The following is a 17,552-nucleotide window of genomic DNA, read 5'->3' as shown; positions in this document are numbered from 1 at the left end:
CAAATTGAGGAATATTACTAAATTCGATTTACAAGATATCAAATGTTGGCAAAAAAAGATATGTATTATTCTTGGGGGCGGGGGTATTTCCAATCATAAGGGAAATGTGAAAAAGAAAGTTACGTTCAAGGCCTTTCGCAATTGTCATTTGTCTTGTATTGTGTGTGCGTGGTGTCCAGAACGGAACGGCACGCAGACGGCATGTTCAACAAAGCGTACAGGAAAGCATTGGGTCAGTTGTCGGCCAGGAAATATCTCCATTCGCTCATGGCCAAGCGGATCGGGTAAGACGACGGTGGCGTGCGTTTGTGTTTCTTTGCACTTGTGCACTCCACTTGTAACACTACATTGCAGTGTGTGTGTGTGTGTGTGTGTGTGTGTGTGTGTGTGTGTGTGTGTGTGTGTGTGTGTGCGTGTGTGTTGCGTCATTATGCGCCAGCATGCTGCTCAATCTGTCCTGTCATTAATATCCTCTCTCGACAGTGTCGTCTGTCTGTCTGTCAGACATTTCTTAATTAATTTTATTTTTTTAGTTCATCTCCCTGTCTAAGCTACCAACATATGTAGCAGCGTACCATAAGTTTCTGAATTACTTCCATGACATTACTACCTACCTACCTACTTATGTTCACCTCCTTACTCAACCTAGCTACCAGTCCTACATACCTACCTACCAAAATTCTCTCTCTTTCTCTCACTCTCTTTGTCTCTCTCTCACACTCTCTCGCTCTCTCTCCGCATGTGTTCCGACGTAGCGGCGGCAAGGTGATGGAGGACAACGGCGAGCCGCTGTCCAAGCGCCACTCGGACGGCATCTTCACGGACAGCTACAGCCGCTACCGCAAGCAGATGGCGGTCAAGAAGTACCTGGCCGCCGTGCTGGGCAAAAGGTACAGACAGAGAGTTAGGAACAACAAAGGACGCCGGCTGGTTTACTTGTAGCATCGCCCCAGGCCCCCTTTCGCATCACTAGCGACAACGTAAACATGTCAAGCGCTTTTTGTGTTTATTTATGTATGAAGGAAGCCATTAAAAGGAATATTTTGATAATAATACTGTTTTATTGACTACTTGAAAAGCACTTGGGCACGAGCGTGTGACTTACTTCCAGTGGGGATGTTTTTGTTTGTCTTTTAAAAGTTTCAAGGGGGAATAAATGCTTTAAAAGACAATCACTGTGCCGCTGTCTATGACATTAAGCTGCTGTAGTTGTGTCGTTTATCCACAACAGACTTGAAGACGTAGATTTGAGCGGTGTCGACTTTGACGCCCTCCTGGACGGGGAGGACTTTGAGGCTTTTTGGGGGGACTGGCTCAAACTGCTCCCCCCGAAATACCTGGTGAGTCATTTTTTTGGGGAAGGTGGGGCTTTGGCTCTTGTGCCCCCCTCCCTTGTCACCTCGTACTCTGTCCTTTCCTGAAATTTCTTCATCCATCCTAAATCTGAGGATCTCTTGAGTACCTTTGTGGGTCTTTGGGTCCTTCTCTCCTTCCGCAAGTGAGCTTAAGCCTTCCGCTGTTGTTCAGTGCCAATCTTGTTTGTCTATGTGGAAACAAAACAAAAAAAACGTTCTTGTGGGTTTAAACATGTCTCTCTCTGACCATATAAGAAGTATCTATCTGCTGATGCTGACAGTTTTTAATGTTATTCTTTTTAAACTGTAACTGCAGTAGCACTCCAGCAGATTGTCGTGACTAAAAGTGAAATTCGCCACCCTGATCCGGATCTACTTGAAAATGTTATAAATTCTACACTGGCAATTCCACCATCTTCAAAGTTTGTCAAAACTATAGTTTTTTGTTGTTGTTTTTTTTTGTCATCTTACCAATCAATATTCGAATGGCATTCAAACAATAACTTTTTAAAAAGATGTATCCTCTCTCATCGCTGACGTGACTATTTTAAAACTACTGATGTAGTTCCACTCCAGTCCTGTAGGAGGCAGTAATGTTGATCACTAAGCGTTTAGCGTCACTCCAAACAGAAAACTTGATTTACAGATGCATCTCCTGCATCCGGTGGGGCCCTCCCTGCCCCGATGCAAGCAGTCCTAAATTTGCAAAAGTGAAAATCTGCACCTTGAAGCAGATCTGCTTCAAATTCAAGTTTTTTTTCTTTGCCCCCCGTGCCAGTTGTTCTGTAAAGCGTCTCAATGATCTTTTTCGTTCGCCTGAACTAATTCTTGACTTAGCCGAAACCAAAAGATGATACTTGTTACATGGTTTTTCCTAGAGAGAGACACATGAGGGTGGCACCTTCTGGTTCCGCTTCTGTGCTTCCTTTTCTCATCTTTTGTTCCCAACAACTGTGTTTAATAAAAGGAAAAAAGTCAAGAAATTGAAATGCATGATTAAAATGAGTAAAAAAAAAAAAAAATGCACTGACTCACTGCAACAAACAAATGCACACACACACACACACACACACACACACACACACACACACACACACACGCACATCTCGCATCTCCTGACTGCATCGTCACATGAATGTTGAACGGCCGACCGAGAGGCTTTTAATGTCCAGCTTGACATTTTGACTTAATTTGATTTTTATGATCGTGTACGAAGACAAACTGTGAAGGAAAAGCAGTGAGACAAAGTGGAAATGTTGTGCCGGGATGTTCTTTTCTTTTTTTTATGTTTTTGTGTTTATGTTTTCATGTTTTTTTGTTTTTGTTGACTGCTGTGCACTCTCCTCCAGGCTTTGTGACGCAGGAAGCAGTTTTAGCGGCTGTTCGCTACCTTGCATCAATTTTTTTTTTTTTTTTTTTATTAAATGGCCCTGAATGACAGATGGCCATTTAAGAGGCCCTACAATGCTGCACATCATCAGTTCACATTTCAAGCCCACACTCCATCCATCAACCCAATTTTTTTTTTTTTTTGCTTGATTGCCCTTCACACAGCATTTTTCTCCCTCTCTCCTTTTTTTTTTTTTTTTTTGTGTGTTTGTTTTCAAGTGGAGGCAAGGAAAACGTCCCACGTATACGATACGAGCCAATAGCCTTACGAAGATGACATTCAAAAGATATATTTAGACTTACTGTGCAAAACGTGATTATTCTGATCGTTATTATTCGACGAGCTGGTTAAGTGTTGTAAAATTTTGTTGGAATAAATTTTTGTAAAGAACAAAACAATGCTCTGATCTTTGATCATTTTATGCGATTGTGGAACGCTATTGCGTTCAAGTGAAGGGGGTTAAGTCCTAATGTCTGTTTTCCACGGTTCTGTGAGTGACGTCCCCCTCAAATCTGCACACGCTTCCAGTTGGGGGACAGCATGAAAGTTGGGGACCCCACACTTTAAACCTCCCATCAAGAATGTTGGCACCACTCAAAAATGATTGCGAAAAAAAACCCATCACGGTCACACACGATCTCGGTTCAACGGAGAGGCTGCAGTTGAATGTTGATGATGTCTTCACGGCACACAAAGACTGCTCCAGTTAAAAATCTTCACACGAAAATGAATGTGGCCATGTCCCTTATATAAATTTCCAAATAATTTTGACAAACAAACCAACGGCATTCAAAATAGAACTTCTCGCACTTGCTTTTGTTCCACAATTACTCAAATATTGTGATTGTGATGCACCGACGAGCCACATGCTGCGTCACCGTGAGCCCTGATTGCAAGCGGCAGCTCGTTCCGGTAGGTGATCAAATCAACAATGAGCTGATCGAAGATGTCATCTTAGTGGTGATGTGGGAGGTCGGAGGGGGGGTCCCCACACACCCGTGGAGACCCCCAGGCACGACCCCTCCACCTGGGTGAGCCTTGCAATGCCATTTAAACAAACGACCGCCCACCTACGAGTGACATCTTGTTCCCCCAAAAGTGTCAGCCCCAATTACATATCCTGACAGTTTAAAAAAAAAAAAAAGCCCTGGCGACTCAGACAAGCTTCGATTGGGTGGGCTGTGCCCGATTCGATCCCACGCCCTCTCCTCCCTCGTAACCCAATCAGCCAGCATTGCCTAGCAACCGTTCTCCAGTAGGATGCGACGACCAAAGATCACGTTGGATAGATTTCAGTCGGGTGGCTTCCTGTCTAGGCGGCCTTCAGTGAGATGTTGTGTTACGCACTATGAGCGCTAAAAGGACTGGAGGCTTTTGCCACACACCACAAGGTGATAAAAGCAATTATAAAGCAGCCCTTGCTGAGGGAAGCCTCATTAAAATGAAATCAAAGGTGTTTTTTTGTTTTGTTTTGATTTTAAAGAACAGAATGGAGTAGGTCTTTTATTTGTCCCACACTGGACAAATTTACAGTTTTACAACAACAACGTGCAAGCACACAAGAAGAAAATATCAAACCAAAATGGCAGCCTTCCTGTGTCTTTTCAGGCATGTCTTGAAACTTTTTTTGTGGGTCGACTCATGATTGGAAAACCGAACAAATTTAATGTTGCCAAGTGATGCTAGCATCGGGGGAAGAACTTTCAAACAAGTCTGGACAGCACGACCGAAAGTTGACTCCGAAAATGGCCGCTTCAAGCCAAAATGGCAAAATGACATCCTGTGACTCTTCAGGCACACACACACACACACACACACACACACACACACACACTCAGGTGATGACCAGAAGTGCTAATCAGAGATGAAATCTTCCCAGCGTTACACTCTGGAGAAATTAATTTCTGTCACATGTGGTTAGACACGCTGGCTGCAGTGGGAATAGTAGACCACATGAGGAAAAGTGTTGGGACAGTTTACTCCTTACAGAGGTGCCCGCAGTCTCCTCTTGGATAAAACTTAACATGGCATACCGCTCTCTATTTTGCTACAAATGCCTGTAACTCTCCTGTCAGATCAGATTTGTCTCCTTAGCAGATAAAAATCACCATAGCCAGCATTGAAACACAAAGACTAAGGGGGCATTCACACTTTTGTGTTTGGGCCGCTTGAAACAGACCAGGGTTCGTTTCCCACTCTAGTCCGGACCTTTTAAGTACAGTAGGTGTGAAAACCCACAAACGAATCCTCAGCCCTTAGTCTTCTCTTGGATGAAAAATAGTCTCCTTCGATTTAGCCACATGAAATAGTCCCTCGCTCTCTCCAATTTTGTTGTTCGTTCGTTCCAAATGATTCCTTCAAATGCGGCGTGTTTTTTTTTTTTTCTCCCGCAGTTTCATGCACGACTTCGCAGCGGAAATGAGCGATGGCGTCGTCGCTAATGTATCTTTCATCCTTGCTCCAAAATAGAGCGGCTATGTTTAGCCACTCGCACTTCATCTTTGTCGACTGATCACGAAATAAAGACTCACCCCCTAACCCCCCCAGCCCTCCCTGCAGATTTAACGCCATAGCTGTTGAGGAATGGGTGCACAGCTGCCAAATCACACCGACATGACATACAGCAAAGTCAATATTTCACTCAGCAGCAGTGTCTGTCTCAACAAGGAGTCTCCAAACCGTACAGCAGGTTATTCACAGTGAAGCGTTTCCAATGCCTACTTGTTCTAATCACGCAATACTTGGCTAACCAATGATTCTCCGCTTTTCTTTTGTAGCTTCCGCACTCTGGCCAAGCTCAGCCCAGCTCCAGCGATATCTATCAACAGCAATTTCTCCACAAATCCCCACCCGCCGAAGCTGTTTAGCAAACCCCATCAGGTCGGCGCGTTTTCTTTCCACCGCTCCCGACCAAATCTATGAGGTGAGTACGACAACATGGGATGTTGTAGTCCCGTGAAACATTCAGTGTGAATATACTCCAGGCTGTTCAGGATTTAAAAGCGGTTTTGTCATTTATACAATCACAAAGTGTGGAGCAGATCCCAGCTAGAATTGCCCAATTATATGGACGGAAAACCTCACTCCTCTGAGCTATCACATGGCGCAGGCCTTTTACCAGCTTATAGCGCAACAGTCCGTCGCATTCCGCTTCCCAGCTAACGGCGAGGTGGTGGCACGGGTTTGAAGCCCGAGTCGGGGGATGGTGCATGAACACCATCGGCTGCCCCTCCAAAGGTCACCGGACGCCCCTGATGTGCAAGGTGCCACACTTGGCGCTCACCGTGTTGTTTTCCTGGTGTCTGCTCGCGTCGTGTTGTTTTCACGCAACCTCGATTGTGATGGCAGATGTCAAGGTTGTGCTGGGACCCAAAAGGCTTCGTTTGTTGACTTGAATGCGGGAAAGAAACCCTGAGAAATGATCCAAATGTTGATGGACAACATGCCTTTTTTCTTTTGTGTGAAATTTTGACGGGATGAAAACGTCAAAGAAAGCCCACAATGTCACCAAAAAAGCAAACGTTTGCAGGAATCAGCTTTGATGTTTTTGCTGACTTTTTTTTTTTTTTTTTTGTCTGAGGGACGGCGCTGCTTGCGCTGCTGGAGTGCGAGAAATGGATAAGATTGAATGGTGGGGGGTGGGCATAGAAGTCTAAGGGGTACGCTTGTAATTGAATGATGTTCATTAATCAGCTTCATTAAAGTTGGAGTGGCGGGCGACACATGCTCGGCGCCTGATTCATTCCGTCGTTCCACCGTTTCTGTCCAGGCCATCGCCAACCCATCACTTGCATTTGGAAATGTCGGTACATTTTTAAAAACATACATCCAAAAATACAAATGTCATGAAGTGACTAAATGTTGAATAAATAAATGGAAATTAAAAACAGTAAATGATTAAGATAGTCATGCATAAAGTATATACATATGAAAATGTGAAGCACATTGAGTTACCTTGTGTATAAAATTTGCAATAAAAAGAGTCCTTGCCTAAAAATGTTATATTAAAAATGCTACATGCAGTACATATAATTAAATGAAAAGATATTTTTAAAAATCATAGTTTCAAAAATCCATTAAATAAACAAAATAATGCAAAAACAAATACAATACATTATTAGTTGGGGGGGGGGGGTTTCCTCTTCTTCACATGCAAGTGAGGCTCTTCCTCCACTGTCTGCGTATTTGAAAAGAAGCAATATTTTGCGCCGCTTAAAAGAAAAGCCGTTTTGTTGGCCCCTGATTGGAACGAAAGCTCAGCGGGTAGACAAGCGCTTCAAGCAGCGACAGCCCGCGGGAGGCTAATTGTGCTTTGGCATCGCACACGTTGACAACGGTGAGGCTTGCCAGCTCGCTGGCTTTCTCCCGTGGCTTCACCTGCAAGCGGCCTATCGTGCTTACAAACAAAATGGCAAGGACAAAAGTTGTTCTTCAAAATATAATTTATTTGAATACATTTTAAAAAAATACACTGTGATATGTGATGTGAGTGTGTGTGTGTGTCTGTAGCCGTAGCCTTGATGGGAATTCAACAGGAGAGAATCCAGTGAGGGAAATGCAATTGAAGGAGACGTGTCGCACACTCACTCCCCGTCGGACGGGGCCGCGAGGGCGCGCTGACACACTTCCCGCACGGCGCTATCGCACAATGGCTGCCTTTCATCTCGCGCCGGTTGCCAGCATCCTGTCAGCTTCAAAGACCCACTCAGGTCTTGTCCCACCTTGTCCTTCCCAGTGGACCACATCCACACCTTTGTTGTCTACTCGTACAGTATATCGCACTGCTCCCTCCAATTACGAGTCACCCCCAACGTAGGAGATGCTCAGCAGATCTTTGTCCTGAGTTGCGAGCAAAAAGTTAAGATCCAAATACTCCACCGGCTGCGTCAAAACCAGCCCATAAGGAGGTACAATCCAGCCTATGGCCATAGGACACAATACAGCCATTGCAAATGTTCAATCAAAGTCACTGTTGTTGCTAATTTTGTCCACTTGAGGTGCACTGTTGACCTCTTAAATAACATTCTGATTCTCAGGATTGGACAAAATAAGCTTTTACTTCATTTAACACCTTCTCCAATTTAGTTATCTGCTATTGACCGAAGGTGATGTCCAAGTGCCCTCGGGCTCGCATTGCGAACATCACCTGACCAAACCCAGAGGAAAACAGGTGTGCTGTGACGTTTTCAAAACAAGCCAGAGGTCACTCGGATTTCCGTTTTGGTCGACAGCAGAGGGTGGAGGAGGACAATTTGGCAGCCCACTGAAATTCTCACACTCATGGGAGCAATGACCAAAAATTGCAGTGGAAACTGCAATTCAAAAAAATCATGTAAAAATGTGAAAACTTCTTCCTGAAAAGAGATGTCACCGCTTTTCTTTGATTTTACGCACTCTTCAATCCTTGAGTCATTTTTTTCCTTTCAATTTAAATCGGAAAAACAAAGAAAAAAAAATGGAAAGAAAAAGTTGAGCGTCAACACTCGAGGAGAAAGAAGTAACACAATGTCTCTTCCTTCCTCGCCTCTCTCGAGTGTTAAGGGCCTCGTTTGCGTCCATTCTGGTGTCGTCATGGCAACGGCGGCGGAGCTGACATGTATGCAAGACTTTGTGTCACGCGTAAACTTGGCCAGACTGGACAAGGAGACCTTTGAAAAAAAAGAAACAAAAAAAAAAAAAAACACTAAATGTGTTTATAGTTGGGATCTTAACGACATTGAATATGAAAGAAAACTTCAGACCGAGATTCTAGGTCTGGACGTGTTTCCATGGCAGCACCATTCTGCCATTCAGGTGAAAGTATTTCAATGCACGCACAACTATGAACTAATAACAAAGGCTCGAGGCCGTAAAAGTGCACGTGTGCATGCTGGAGGTATGCAAGTTGAGTTACCTGGCGACTCAGCCGCCAAAATAAACTCAGAGCAATGTGCTCTGCCATTCAAGCTACGCCCTCCGACGCATACTTTCGAAATCACCACTTAATTGACAATGTCCTCCAAAAACCATTGGGTCAAAAATAACCCAATTATCGGTCAAAACGGGGCCAACCCCACTTGGGTCGATTTGACCCAACTTTTTGGGGCGGGTTTTTCAAAGTTGCTTCAAATGAATAACATACCAAAAAAAAAGTCATGTCATACCAAACAGCCCATTTTTTTTGTTTTTGTTGTGGGTGACTAAAGACTAAATGTATCTATCATACCTTTAAACCTTTCAGGGACAGCGGTTACTAGAGCAGACAGCTTATCATGTCATCAGGTTACAGGTTATCATTATGATTTAGCTTCAATATTCTCTGCGACATGTGTGATCTTTTTGTTTGCGTCCTGCACGCGAGCGACACTGATGTGCGAGGTGAATCATGGCTGGCTTTTATGCGCTAAACTCTCAAACGTCTGCCGAATGAACTCTCTCTTCTTGACGCACGCTTTCTTACGGCAACCGCGGTTTTGGCCACCCACGCTTCCGCTAATTGGCCTCAGAATAATTCCGATCTATTTCCTAGCAGACACGAGCAGGAGCGTGGAAATGACTTTTCACTGCGACCGTAATGAAGCCCAAAAAGGTTAAGGATTGGTGCGCCGGCCGCCGCTAATGACATCCAGCGCGTCCATCTGTGGCTTTTAGCAGCAGTCTCACATGACACAGGAAAATGCTAGCCATCTGTCTCCAGATAAATTAGCTTTTCTCCGCAATATCGCATACATGACGGCTTTAGTGGACACGTTTTCCGAACTCTTGGTTTGTAAAAATGAATGCCAGCCCGAACAGCGTTAAACTAGGACGCACTTGCCTATGCAGAAATTCTGTCGAAAGAATAAAGTCGTAATATTCACATGTATGCTCTGGATGTTGTTCAGATTATTTTAAAATTAAAGTGAAATGATTTGATTTGACTGGTTGGGCTAGCGAATTTTAATTCCCACGATGAGCGAAGACCAAACCACAGCAAGACGGAAACTTGAAGGTTTTGTTTTCTTGCGTAAACTAACAAGACATCTGCGTAGCCGCGGGTCGGCAACAACTCGCTAATTAAACGTTTGCTCGCCGTGCCGCCAGAGTCGCTGCCGGCATTTTGGATGAGATGAAAGAAATGTCAGCGGTTACAACTTTTTTTTTTTTTGTCTTTCCTTTTTTCATCTCTGACCACCGAGTAGCAGCAGACAGCCAACACTCAGAGGGGAAACCGTGCCACCAAATTAGCAAGTTGATTTCCATATCAAAAGAGCGCATCGTTCCAAGGGGGGTCCGGAACGCCACCGGCTAATATCATGGGTGTTACATAAGTGTCGCCTCTCATTCAGCTGAAAAGCGCAGTTAGTTGCCGGTTGCTGTTGTCATCGGGAGTCATCGTCGTCGAGGAGAAATTGCATGGAAAGGACACACGGAATGGAGTGGGGATTTTTTTTGGAGGGGGGCTGGGGGGGGTTCACGAGCACAGCAGCAGCGCTAAATGTCAAAACAGCCTCGCCATCACAAATAGTTTGCTCGCAACACCATGTTTCCAATCAACCTATGAGCCACATGCTGCTTCACCAAAATGTCACATGACTTGATTTATGTTTAGAATATTGATTTTTTTTTTTTATGTTATGAAAATTTCTTTAGAATAATCCCCAATACATGTTAACTCCTGTTTCTTGCATTTCGTGCAAGAGTGCCTAATGAAGTGTCCTGCGAGTGTGGCGCCGTGAGCGTCATTTCTTCCCAGCAGATAAAGAAGGAGACACATAATCAATATTGACTCAATGTGGACTCAATACTGCCGATAAAGGATGTCAGTCGTTGGGAGGATAAATGATGTCGGTCGGTGGGAGGGAGGAAGGGGCCGCAGCGGCACATAAAGTGAGCTGACTGTGCGGTTCATTAAAGCCTTTTGAATAGTTAATACGTGCATCTTATCGAGACGCTTATTTACCGCACGTCGTAAAAGATTGCCGTCGCTTTAATCGTCTTGTTGCCATGAGGACTGCAAAGAGAGATTTTTACTGTCTTTAATTGCATGCGCACTCCGGTCGACATCATAACCAAATTATACACACAAGTGGGGCCGAAAGGACATCGAGGCTTTTTTTTTTGTTTTTTTTTTAATCAACAGATTTGATTTTTTTTTTTTTTTTTTACAGCTATGTAAATAATGGCAACTAATTAAATGGCAAGAACATAGAAATGGTTGAATGAAAAAGAAAGTAAGGAAGGTACGTTACAGCCAAGGAAGCAAGGTAAGGTTGTAAGGAAGCATAAATAAAAAGCGGGTCTGAAGGAAAGGGGAAAAGAAAGAAAAAGATGATAAAACATGTGATTGTCATCGTAACAAATCAATGTTGTTTTTCCACGATGTTGCTAGAACCTTCCAATGATGCTTAGCAAACGGAACCAAGATGAAAAAAAAAAAAAAAAACAATTCATATTCATGACACATTGACCGTCCATTTGTGAGACGTCATCTTAACTGCTTCATTTGGCAAAAGAAAACATGAACCACAAAATTGGTTAATTGCACATTGAAATTGATGACGCTCATTCTTAATTTCTTTTTTGGAGGTGGCAGTGCCACGTCGAGAAAGCCGTCCCGTCACTCAGCTCTCTGGCGTGAAGGCGACATTATTTCATCCGTTTCCTCAGGTTCTCCCATCCAACGGTTTGCGTGACACGACCGAGTCGGCGCACCCCCGAGCGAGCGCTGAGGCCCATCAGCGTTTCTTTCTCCGAAATGTAAGAGAAGCTTTTCTTTTTCTTTTTCTTTTTTTCCTACGGGGGAAAGGTGAACTATTTCCCAAAAGCAGCCTGTGTACCGTCACCTCTCAGAAAAGCTTTTTATTCTCCCCGTGATATGAGATCTTTTTTCCAATTCTGCAGCCTCCCCGATGATGGTGATAACGTTTTCCTACTTTTAGGCTCTGACGAGCGAACATGGCAATCCCACACGATTTATTCTCCTATCCAGCTACTTTTATGAGCGTTGTCATGCAAACTTTTTTTCGCTGAAAAAGACGGGAAAAATGTCTCGAAAGAAGCAGGGGTGTGGTTCCAGGAAAGGACTCATTAATTGTGACATTTGAGGTGGAAGACGGGGGAAATGGGGGTGTCTCACCAAAAGGAGCGTCGGGAGAAATGAAGGTCCAGCTTATTAAAATCCATACGCCGATTATTTGCCGGGTCAGGGCGAAGCTTCCCCGGGCAAGGAGCGAGCCGTCAACGGTGAGCCGTAAAACAATTAACTAAAGGTCATACATCAGAAAGGAGCACATTGGGGAGGAGCAGAGGACAAAGTCGCCTGGAATAACAGCTTGAAAGCTAAAGACATAAAAGATGAAGGAAATGACCCCCCCCCCCCCCAACAAAAAAGGGCGACGTGAAATTGGGGAAAAAAAGTTCAATTGGCAGCACACAACGCTATGAATTACACAAATCAATCTGTCAAGCGGGAAGGTGTAAGAAAATTGACACTTGGGATTGGTGTGCCACAGGGCTTCTGTCGGAGTCCACTACATTATGTGTGCTAACAATGCTAAGTGACACAAACCAGGCACAGATTTTGTTGACTCGACGAGTGCTTTTTTTTCCCCATCTCTTTAGGGTTAGCTGTACAACATGGCTACATTATATATATATTTTTTGTCTGTCCACATCGGCACAATCTGTTTCTATCTCTGCTGGATTATTGGTTGGAAAATGAACAAGTCACCACATTTGATAGTTGCGATCATTTGAGGTTTTGCTGTTTTGACAATTTTCTCATGCTGATGCACATTGAATTAAAACCCACACTTTTTTGTGTGTGTCTTTCAATGACAATATGCCAAATCCACACTGTGATGTGGCTAATGCTAATTAGTGTCACATTTCCACCATGGTTTAATTGAGTCTTGAATTTGCGGTGGCGCTAATGAGGAATGTCTCGGGGCTACAGGTGGTGAGGGAAGAGGAAGTACAGGTGGCGTCTCCTCTAATGATGTCCCCAGCGGATGACTACATTACCCAGCAACGCCTGGGCCAGTGACAGGTGGGTGCTTTGACAGCGGACTCTTAATTACACACACACACACACACACACACACACACACACACACTCTTTTGTGATGATATCGACTTGGCGTATTTGTTATCACATCTGCCTCGCAGTTCCGAGGTTCTGGGTTTAAATCTGTGCTCTGGCCTGACTGTGTTTTCCCCAAGCTTGTGCGGGGTGTACTCCCACTTCCCCCCAAATTCTAACAACACGCATGTTGTGTTCACCGAAGACTAAATTCTCCGTTAGTGTGAATGCCTGTGCCACTTGTTGTCCCGTCTTGTGTTTCTCCAAGTACTCTGTCTTCCACCCTTCCACTGTGACTCTAATGAGGACAAGCTCTCTACAAATAGATGAATGGAAGTGGACGGTCAAAAAGCACGGTTGGTGATGAGCCACATACTGCTTCACTACTCCTACAGACGTTATTATCCACTTGTAGACAGGAGCTTGTTCCGGTACATTTCCAAATGGAGATGGGAGACTGAATTTGCTAATTCTTGTTGTCATTTTTGGACAATGATCTCTCCATCTCGTCAATGCAGTGTAAACAGGCGCCAGTGAGCAAAATCAACTGTTTCCCCTTTTTTGGCCTTGATTTGTGAGGAGGTAGTCAGCTCCCATCTGTTCCCAGACCACTGGGGGCTGTGAGCTCACCAGACAGCCTCCACCGCCAATACGAGACCTATCAAGTCCCGTTTCCGACAGATTGCCTCTTGGGACTTGCTGTTGTTTTCTAAAGTAGTCCATCCATCCACAATTGTGAAACAGTGCTCAACTTCTTTCGACTATTTCCAAATAAATTTTTGTGGTCTAGCATCACATCTCAAATGTGAAGCACTTTGAAGTGATGGAAAAATATAGCCAACGCATTCAATGGCTCAAAACTTGGATATTTTGGGGAACGTTTGGAAAAGCATTCTGTCATTTTAACTTCTGCAAGTTGCCCGTGTTTGTGGAGTGTTTAGCGGCAGGTTGTTTAGATGAGGTTTGGGTAATATCCCATTTTAAATGCTAAGTACTGTGAAGTGATGGAAAAAGGGGACTTTGGGAGGAGCCTTGGGGCACACCACTCGCAAGTAAAACGTTCTATTTATGTCACTTTGAGCCTGTTAAAAACAGGAACTTCGGTAGAGGACATCGTGCATTGCAGTTTCTGGCAGAAATGTGCTCCATTTGGTTAGGGAGTTGTTCATAGGAATGATGTTAAACCCACAAGGTAGTATTTTCTGCGCACCGTATGGATCTTCTGGCCACAAATTAGCCTTTTGTTGCCATGTCCTATCTTAACCTATTATGGCCACAATTTGAGAAAAATATTTCTTGTGTAATGTCTGGGACTCAGTCTGTACTTGACTGTATTCCCACCAACGTCTAGTTGTATTAGCAGTGCCACGTGAATATCCAGTCGATGATGCCGCTGCCGCCACTGCTGCGTAGAAAATTGCAGTCATTCAAAAGTGTCCTCATCCTTCACATTCCCGGCGGTGTTCCTGCCACCTGCCTAATGTTCCACCTCTGCTGTACGGCCGTAACGACCTTTAGTTCTTGCTGGCGCTGTGAAAAGAGTGACACAAAATGTCTTCCCGCCCAATAAATGGTGCTCTGGGAGAGAAAGTGTCGGGGAGTGAACTCTGCATTGTCCAAAGTTCCAATAAACCAACATGTACAAGCAGAATTTGTTTTGTATGATAATAATAAAATGTAATCTAATGAATCAGTCACTTATCTATTATAATTTTTTTAATGGGGTTTCAAAGTAGGGTTTCAAATTGGTTCCAGTTTGAAATTGGGGTTGGGGTTTCAAGTTGGTGTTTCAACATGCTTTGGCATTTTAAAGTGGGGGTTTAAACTCGAGGTAGAGTTTAAAAGACAGGTTTCAAGCCCGCTCTGCCACGCAATAGCGTTGCCTGAACCTTGAGGGAGGTAACATCCTGTCCCGTTCCATCACAGCATCATAGCAGATCAGCAAGCGGCACCCGCCCACTCGCTCATTCGCCCCCTTTCTTACAATTTCAAATATTTGACCCCAAATCGCCCGTGGCGGTCGCGCGTTGCGATTTTTGCAATGAGGTCGCCTGTGAACGACAGCAGAATCTCCCGCATGCTCGCGTCGCTCCGTAATCAGCATTCCCGGCGGCTCCACGCGAAACGCCAACGTGAGAACAGCACATGAAGTGCGAAGGGTGCGTTGACTTGTTTGCTTGAAGAATCGGTCAAGATGCGTGTTGTTATAAAATGCAAACGTGGAGTGGAGTTGTTGCTGTTGTGCAAGCAACATAGCGTCAAGAAAAAAATATTGTAATGTGCATGCCAGTCCACTAGTTGGCGATGGCGCTTTTCAAAGAAAAGTGCATAGAAGCGGCATATTCAAAGAAATTCGATTTTCAAGTTAGGGTTAACATTTTCAGAGGAGGGTTTCGAAGTAGGGTTTACAGTTCGATCCAGGGTGACGGGTTGAAACGAGGCTTATCATTTAATGCCAGCTTTAGGGTTTCAAAGTAGGGTTTGCAGTGGACTGGGAGTGTGTCGTGACATTGTCGGGGGGTGGATGTCGGGGCTGGGGCCGTGTTTGTGGGTCTCGCTGAGTCACTGATAAAAAGAGCAGGATGACACGTCGGCCCAATGCTCTTGTGACAGCATCAAGGCCAGAAAACACCAGACTGCAAATGCGGCTGCACCCGGAAACCCCCGAGTAGTCGGTGAAAGTTTTACCACATAAAATACTTCTCATACCCATACCTTAATTTTTTTTTTTCAAGTTTCTCGGAAGGTTAGGATTTCTTTCCTCTACTACAACTAAATGTAAACAATTTAAAGTTGATGGAGAAAATAAGTGGGCTAATGAGTCCTAAAGATCTGAATAAAGAACTCCCAGTTCATCCTTTCACGTGAGTTTTTGGACCAAACTGCCCCAAAATTCAGATTATATCCTCATGAAATCCTCCATTTTCATCTCAGAAAAATTCAAATGATTTTTTTTTTTTTTTTTTTTTTTTTTTCCCCGTGTGACGGGCGGAGGCCAAGTGACGCTCGAGCAGTCGCTGACGTCACAGGCGACCTTTGACCCAACTTTGCCGGGCCGCAGCCGCTCCGAGCACAAGCGGCATCTTGTTTTATTCAGCGGACGTCAAAACAAAACAAGAGCCTCACGCCTCAAGTAATTTGATGATAATCTGACAGGAAATGCCATTTGCACAAATCAGCTAATGTGGCATTCAATGAGCAAACATGCCACACTGCATTTGGAAGCAAAATCACTATTTACTACTCTCGTATTTTATTTATTTTTTTACATTTTATTCTCATCAGGTTGTTGATTTTTTTTAAATACAAATGTCAAATGTAAACATTTTTATTCTGCCACACATCAAAATGATTTTTTTTTAAATGCAGAAGAAATTTTAAAAAAAGAACCCCACCACCCCCCAAAAAAAATACAAATAAAAATTAAAACGCCAATTTCCTACTCATTACTTTTCTTACAATAGTTTACGAACTTGTCAAAGGCGGCATTTATATATTTACTCCAGCTAACATCATTATCTCATTTGGGACACTAGTTTTTTTATCCATTTTTTTTTATTCGATGAAAGCACAAAAAGAACAACAAACCGTATGTGTTTAATTTCATCATGAGCTCCATGGCTTCTTGTCATCTCATGAAGACAAAGCCCCAAATCCAGACGATGATGTCATTGGGATTATTTATGAGGAGGCCACCAGAGGAACTTCAAAGTCAGCTAACACTCACTTCCTGTCATTTTGAAAAGTGTGTAACATCTCATCAAATTGGCTCCTTTTTTTTTTTTGCCCACAACCAAACGTATCGCATGTAACCTTTTACTCCAGGGGGCGCCATATGCTTTGACGGAAGAGAAACGTGTCATCACGGCAGCGTTGTCGCGATATCGCTGTCCTTTTCCTCTGGTGACCACTTCAAGTGTGGGTTTTTTTTCTTTTTTATGATTATTATGTTGCTCGGGACGCCAGTGGGAACGCCATGAGAACTCTCAAACGGCGCGGACGGAAAAATAAAAATAAATCGAGGCGGGTTTATAGCCGGCTCTGTGTCAATTAACGCCGAGGCTTATCAAAGCCCTTCAACTTTATTAAAATGCGCCGCGCGTGGCGGGCCAATAACCTCTGACAGATTCATTGAATTTTGACAGACAGCTCAGAGCCCCGAAACAAACCTCGGCGGAGAACAGCCACACACACGCACGCGAGGTGGGAAAACTCATAGCGTTAGCCGCACTGCCCGCGCTTAGCGTGTCGTTCATTCAGCCAAGAGTCGTCGTCGAGCGTTTCAAAATTTCTACTCGGTGTGAGTTGTCCTCTTTCTAGGAGGTACGACAAAACTTTAAAAAAATTATCCAGTTACAAGCTCTTGCTTGGTCAATGTTAAAGAGTGTTAGCTAACTGTGCTAATTGTGCTTCCAATGTAAATGCTTGTGGAGGCTCTCAGTCGTACAGGAAAGTTCCATCGTAGAAAGGGTTCTGTCAGTCGTCATCTGTACCTGTGGGTAAAAAACAAAAAACAAAAAAGGACGTTTCGCTTCTCTCACAGAAGCTTCGTCAGCGGTAGACAACCCTGAAGTCTCCGTGAAGACTCCGGGAAGTTGCTCTGCGCTAAAAGGCTGAGCGTGGCCTGTTTGAGGACTGGGTGGGGATGGTTAGTCACGCCCCTATGGTTTTTGTTTTTTGTTTTTTACCCACAGGTACAGATGACGACTGACAGAACCCTTTCTACGATGGAACTTTCCTGTACGACTGAGAGCCTCCACAAGCA

The 17,552-nt window shown here is 44.1% G+C and overlaps 1 protein-coding gene across 3 annotated transcripts in view; it reads left to right on the top strand.

Moving 5' to 3' along the window:
• Positions 1 to 17,552, top strand: part of adcyap1a (adenylate cyclase activating polypeptide 1a) — a 46,544-nt gene that overhangs the window by 13,802 nt on the left and 15,190 nt on the right. The window contains exons 6-11 of one of the 3 annotated variants that reach the window (XR_002168563.1): positions 180 to 284; positions 756 to 890; positions 1,232 to 1,340; positions 5,523 to 5,668; positions 11,374 to 11,463; positions 12,662 to 12,754. Coding sequence is in view for 2 of the 3 variants with exons in the window: in XM_019872728.1 (XP_019728287.1) it covers positions 180 to 284; positions 756 to 890; positions 1,232 to 1,340; positions 2,705 to 2,713 (358 nt within the window). In the remaining variant the exon portion in view is untranslated. Of the gene's footprint in view, positions 1 to 179; positions 285 to 755; positions 1,342 to 2,704; positions 3,141 to 5,522; positions 5,669 to 11,373; positions 11,464 to 12,661; positions 12,755 to 17,552 lie in introns of those variants that run through there. The other 2 variants (XM_019872728.1, XM_019872729.1) reach the window with 2 other exon arrangements.

Source organism: Hippocampus comes, unplaced genomic scaffold (assembly GCF_001891065.2).
Source record: "Hippocampus comes isolate QL1 unplaced genomic scaffold, H_comes_QL1_v1.1 scaffold52, whole genome shotgun sequence".
NCBI classification, from domain to species: Eukaryota; Metazoa; Chordata; class Actinopteri; order Syngnathiformes; family Syngnathidae; genus Hippocampus; species Hippocampus comes.
The sequence above is the reverse complement of the archived record's forward strand: the minus strand, read 5'-3'. Positions and strand labels throughout refer to the sequence as shown.